The sequence below is a fragment of the Telmatherina bonti genome, assembly GCF_933228915.1.
Source record: "Telmatherina bonti genome assembly, chromosome: 5".
In the NCBI taxonomy this organism is placed as follows: Eukaryota; Metazoa; Chordata; class Actinopteri; order Atheriniformes; family Telmatherinidae; genus Telmatherina; species Telmatherina bonti.
This window is the reverse complement of record NC_136623.1, coordinates 22,716,353-22,722,385: the sequence shown is the minus strand read 5'-3', so window position 1 is coordinate 22,722,385 and position 6,033 is coordinate 22,716,353. Positions and strand designations below refer to the sequence as shown.

Here is a 6,033-nt window from a genome sequence, read left to right as displayed (position 1 = left end):
TTCTTTAAAATCATTGCCTTAATTGCAAGTGCTTATCTATGTTGTGTAAACATGTTTATGGTAGCATGTTATCCGAATGTTGATTAGTTTAGGCAATTTGTGGCCATGTTTCTGGACCCATTATGTTGTATTCATCAACAAAGAACTTGTTGGTATAAAGGATGATAAATCATTGTAATAGTTAAGCCACACTAACTTGAAATGTACTGAACTACTGGTCACTTTAGCTGTTGTCTTATTATGAAAATTCTCTACCTCGGAGATAAACTAGCCTTGATATGCCATTAATTGAGTGTACACATTTGATATTTATTCTGCATCGCCTGATGCCTTACTAGTTGTACTCACATTGTTTAACTTATTTTGTTGCATTGCCTAAAAATACTATGTTTTGTAAGGATAAGCATTGTGTAAATCTTTTTATCCCCACTGTGCTGAGCTTATCTTTCTGTCACAAATGTAATTATTACTGCTTTTTTTTTTTTTGCTATGACTGTGTAAATTATTATGTAACTATATATGCACCAGTAGCAAATATCAGTCACATTTTTTCACTTTATCCATTGTACCATCTGGACATGTGGCTTTAGAATGAACAGTGTCCAAATGTATGCACCATGAGGTCAAATAAATTTACATTCATTGGTTTTGTTTTAGTTTTAATTAGTTATTTGTGAATCGTTTTAATTTGAAGATCACCGTGATTTCCATTTAACCTAAGCTGATGTCTTTATGGCAGGTAATTCCATAATAAATGTATGTTAAAGGTAAGATAACTGCAGGAATTCAGTATGTTAGCTTTATTAAGAAGACCATGAAAAGTATTAACTCAAAAGCAGTTTTTGAATTAAATAAGCACAGAAGAATTCACATGGCACAAAAATCATTGACTAGTTTCTTACACAGGTAAACATAAGATGTAATGCAACACCCTTTTATTGTATATCCACATCTGCATTCAGCCTGGTTGTACCACAAGAATGAAATATCATTAGGTTTACTTATATTACTAGTTTATTACTGCAGATATAGTACTCCTCATTTCTTGATAATTGAACTTTTTTCAATGGATTTCTTTTGCAGAGCTTTCTGTGAGGTGTTCAGCCACTTTGTCAATGTTCAACTCAGTTGTGTTTTGTATTTATGAGTCGTTGTCTGATGTGATGTAATGTAGTCTACTGTGGGCCAGAGTTCAAGGATAGTTTGCCAATTATGGAGTCTTGAATACAACTAAAGGTTATCAGAAAGAGTATAAAATATGTAGCTTATATTATGCAATAAGAATTCATAATGCACTGATTAGTTAAGATAGAATTTAAGTTCTTCTCATTGCATTACAAAATAACAAGAGCTAACAAGTTAATTGACCATTTTGAAAACATTCAGGGTCTCAATAAATTACAATAGTGTGTAGAAAGTGTCTAAGCAAAATGCAACATACGGTATATTCTAGGTCGAATAAATGAAAATTGAATATTGATAAAAGTAAAAAAAAAAAAAAAACTGCAGCAAAAATATCCATTCAAAGGTTTGCTTCTTCTGCCTGTTATACAAAACACTGGATTCTTAATATTCAAGGTTCACAGAAATATTCCTGTCAGTTCTCGAGAAGCCACTAGGTGGCGACAAATGAAAATTATTATTGAAATTATTCAAGGCAGTCAATTAAATTCAAACCTGCTCGCTTGTTTAATTTTCAATTGTCAGTCAGGGTGTATATATATATATATATATATATATATATATATATATATATATATATATATCAGATCTTTTTTCCACTTAAATCATTATTTTCAGCACTGAGACACACATTAATTTGATATGTTTTAGAACTACAAGCAGTTTGTTGTGGTAGTAATAGTAGTAGCAGTATTGGTAGTAGCCTGGTGGCAGCGGGTTTTGATCGCGTCACGAAGCAGCGCTTCCTCACAGGAGGCGGAACCTCCTCGAGACAAGCCTTTTGTTCGAAACGAAGACAGAAGTTTTTACGATTAGGTGGGTGTTGGAAAGAAACATCCGTCTTCAAAGACGTTTTCCTGCCTGATTTACTCCTAAACCGAGGAGTGCAGAGAAGTGGTAATACCTGTAGTATGTTTGATGTGATTACGATGCTATTTTTCTAAACAAGTCGCATTACAGAGAGGTGATTTTGTTGACGCTGCTAGCAAACAGATACTTCTTACATTTTAAGTGTGTAGGTGAGTATTTTAATTTAACTTGTATTTGCTGTGCTGTGGTAAAAAAGTAGAGAAAGCCTAGGAAATTTTAATGTTGGGTTGATATTTATCAATGTGTTTCTATCTGTTTTAGCCTGAAAGAAAGCCTTTCTGTGCGGTACTGTGTTGTCAGAAAACATTGACACTCTAGTCTCTTGCAAACTTGATTTCACTTTTGATTTTTTTCCCCCAGATCTGTATCCAAGTGGAAGATGTTCGCCGTAGCAACCAAAAACTTTGTAGAGGAGGTGGATAGTGGAGGTTTACTGATTCCAGTGTCCAGCCTGAATGACGCTATTGGTCTCTTGACAGTGGTGGTGAAGCGCAAGCGTTTCTGGTTCTGGCAGAAACCCAAATATCTCCCGACCGATTTCAACTTAAATGACATACTAACAGGAGACACACCTGTAAAGCCAGGTATACATATAACTAATCCAGTGATTGCTTTAATCTCAGTTAAATATCTGCAGTCTTATCTGGTGAAATCGTATCTTACATTCAAGTTGTGGCAGAGACAGACTTCCTCAAATACAGTGGGACGTTTGGTGACAACATTCAGGGAAGTGTGGATGCTGGTTTTGTCAAAGCCAACGTCAACCTGGAGGCTAAGGATTCCTCTAAACTCCAGTCATCCTTTGGTAGTTTGAAGAAAGAGGAAGTGGATGTACAGAAGCTTCTGCAAGACTGCAAAGACAGGTTAATTTTCTTCACCCGAATCCACTGTGCAGGATAACAGCGGAGCAAATATGATGCAGCTTTGTAAATGTCATCTGACAATCAGTCGGTAAAAGATCTGCAAACAGCAGAAGTGATCTTTGTCCAGCCATAAAATTCCATACAAAACATAAGGTCCAGTTGAATATTAACACTTTAAGAAAAGTTGCAGCAGATTTCATGGAAGATTTCATGAATAATTGTTTCAAAATGTGATAAACTGCTTCGTTGGATCTTTAATGAAACTCTCATTTGACATTTTTGTAATTTACTGTCTCAGGGTTTTGGACATGACCCACTGTTTAATCCAGCAGACAAAGGAGAAGCACAAACGGGTGTTTGGAATTGTGAAGGAGCGCATTTTAACCACCCAGCCATGTTCAGTCATAGAGGAGGTGCAGCAGGGCGGACAGTGTGGTGGGAGCCTGACCTCCTGTGGCCCCAAAAGCCATAAGGTACTATTACAGACAGGTACCACTTACACTGAAACTTGCTTTCTTAAAATATTTGTATTCATTTGCCAGGAAGATTTTTGTAAGAACCACATCTTTATGCTGCAAAGCACAGCAAATTTGGATTGTTAGTCTTTAGTTTTTAAGATGACTGCTGTATTGTTTCTAATTTAGATTTCACTGAAGGAAAATGCGAGCTTAAGTAAAGACAGTAACATTACCATGGAGATTCCTACTCAAACTACAATAGCATATGGTCTTATAGAGCTGGAGATCAAACAGGATGGACGATTTGGTGAGGGATTGTTTTCTTAAATTAATAAAGAATCATTTCAGTGCTGTTTTTCTGATTGTAAAACAGATAAATTGGGTTTTAAAAGTGACATATTTTCCGCAGCATTGTGCCTGATGTCAGACACCAATGGTGGTTTTGAGGTAGATGGTGCTGGACCTCCTGTGCATACTTCTGAAATTGTCCTCCTTCAGCAAGGTAAATTACTATGTTTTCCTTAGATTTCTTATCACCACAGAGGAAAACATCCGAGTTATCCAGCAAATTACAGAACTTATGCACTGTTTTATGTCACACCACAAAGGTTTCAGGGAATTTAGGGCCCGTCTTGTCTGAGCAGAAGGTGTAAATTCTTTGCAAACATGTGCTTTAACTTACATCACAAGACTACTTTTAAACATAAAACCATATGATGGCTGAAATTTTGTTACATTTCTGTTCCTTCTAAGTTTAGTAAGGATTTGGCTGTGATAATTATTTTTCTGCATACAGTTAATAGCTGGTTTGAACAGGAATCTGTATTTATCATATGTGAATGAATTTTTAATGAATAATTTATGCTATATGCACACATTTGTTAGGACATAATGCCATTTGTATTTCGTATACCCTTAACCATATGTTTGATGTTTTCAGTTTTGTTTTGTTTTTTGTTTTTTTTTATTTTTGCCTGCTCCTTCTGCATGATACGGCTTTGGAAGTGAAAAATTAAACATGACAGTTGTATGCTGTATTTTTCCAACCCCAGAGCTGGAGCACCTGAGTGAACATTTTCAGCTGCTTTCAGAGCTTCCAGCATCCATCAGATCCTCTTTGCTCCAGCACATTACAGAACTTATGCAGGACTCATCAGCCATCAGTGCACTTCAGAAAGTCGTAAGTGGGACACAATTCATGGCCAAGCAAGGTAGAATGTAATTACACAGCCCTATAAAAGTGCACATCTCTCTTTCTGTGTCAGCTGGAACAGAATTATCTGCAACCTGGTGTAGGTGATATTAGACCGACAGATTCTCAACAACAAAACATCCAAGGAATTCTTGACATGTTGGTACCATCTCAGGCAGGCCAGTCCACACCACTCCTCACAGCCCTGCATCTCATTATCAGTGCTTTGGATGGTGAGAAAAAAATTCTACTCTGTACTCAAAGTTGAGGTCTGAAAGTGATACGTGTGATGTTCAAGTGTTTTCTTTGCATGCAAACTGTCCTGTAAAACTCAATATCTTGTGTTTTTTTTCATCATTTATCTGAATTTCTTGGTTTTCAGAGATGACACAAGACTGTCTTGAAGTCTTGAAAATCTGCTGCAACCCCACGGCATTACAGACCATGGAGCAACTGGTTAGAGACGACTGTCTGAAAAATGACCTGTTTGCATTTTCTTATTAACGTCAAAATTAATTCAGCTACATTTTTCCTCACCTCTGTTCTAGGTGCAGTGTGTATCAGGGAATAAGGATATGCCCCTCAGCGGTGCACTGACAGAGGACATCTATTCAAACACAAAACGCTTGTTTTCCTTGTCCAATGTGTCCATGCAGAAAGACGGGAATGTGGTGCAGACTGAAATCAAGCATCCATCAGGAAATCTTCCTTTGGTCCTGTGCATCGTGATCCGAGGTCTTGCCTCATTGGCCTTCTGTGGTTAAACAGAAGACAAAATACAACATAAACTTGAAACACTGAAGTGGATGAATGAGCTTTCATTGAAAAAAATCAGTTTGTTTTGTACATTTGAAGATGCAGCAGGCTACTCAAAGAATAAGTAAAGAAAAGGGATATGGATTTTTCTTTTGCAACTGGCCATGAATTTTCCTCATGACTGTAGCACATTGCAGGGACTACAACTGTAATTTCATAACAATCCAGATATAATCAACTACATCACGTGGAAATAATGTTTTTACTGTTTTTAAATTGATAGCACAAATCTTTTGAAAGCATCTGATTTTAAAGACAAAACTGCTGACAATAAGAAAAATGAATGTCCCCGATAACTTGCTGTTGCCTGGAAATAAAATTTCTGTTTGTTCATACTTTTGTGATCTGATGTTTTAAACTGTTGAAATTTTATTTGAAACAGCCCAACATGGATTTATCTGCCATGTTTTTAAGCAACATGGATAATTTGTTTAAATATAAAAACATTTGCTCCATTTCACAGTTTGCTATTTAGATTCTAACTTTTTTTAAATTTGATACGTTCTTAATTTCTTTAATGTTGGATTGGATTATAAATATAATTTCTGAAACAAAGTCAGAGCATTTACCCTAGAAAGATTATTTCAGGCTGATTTTGTCCCAAACATAAACTTAGTTCTTGACCTCAGACTGAAATATGAACATTTTGTTC

At 36.0% G+C, this 6,033-nt stretch overlaps 1 protein-coding gene across 2 annotated transcripts; it reads left to right on the top strand.

Annotated features, from left to right (window-relative positions):
• Positions 1–1,994: 1,994 nt before the first annotated feature.
• On the top strand, positions 1,995–5,642 carry gsdmeb (gasdermin Eb). 2 transcript variants are annotated; one of them, XM_079240033.1, is made up of 10 exons: positions 1,995–2,079; positions 2,413–2,636; positions 2,723–2,915; positions 3,214–3,388; positions 3,560–3,680; positions 3,783–3,875; positions 4,426–4,553; positions 4,639–4,798; positions 4,948–5,021; positions 5,120–5,642. In XM_079240033.1, exons 2-10 carry the CDS (start codon positions 2,432–2,434, stop codon positions 5,327–5,329), a joined length of 1,359 nt encoding a protein of 452 aa, XP_079096159.1. In that variant the 5' UTR covers positions 1,995–2,079; positions 2,413–2,431; the 3' UTR covers positions 5,330–5,642. The 2 variants fall into 2 exon arrangements, with proteins under 2 accessions (XP_079096159.1, XP_079096158.1); XM_079240032.1 differs by having other exon boundaries at positions 5,114–5,642.
• The last annotated feature ends 391 nt before the right edge of the window (positions 5,643–6,033 follow it).

Bases quoted from the DNA above. Each gene is read 5' to 3' on its own strand.
- gsdmeb (XM_079240032.1), top strand. From the start codon at position 2,432: ATGTTCGCCGTAGCAACCAAAAACTTTGTAGAGGAGGTGGATAGTGGA. The intron at 3,681-3,782 runs GTGAGGGATTGT...TATTTTCCGCAG, and splicing joins CAAACAGGATGGACGATTTG to CATTGTGCCTGATGTCAGAC. The intron at 5,022-5,113 runs GTTAGAGACGAC...CCTCTGTTCTAG, and splicing joins TACAGACCATGGAGCAACTG to GTGCAGTGTGTATCAGGGAA.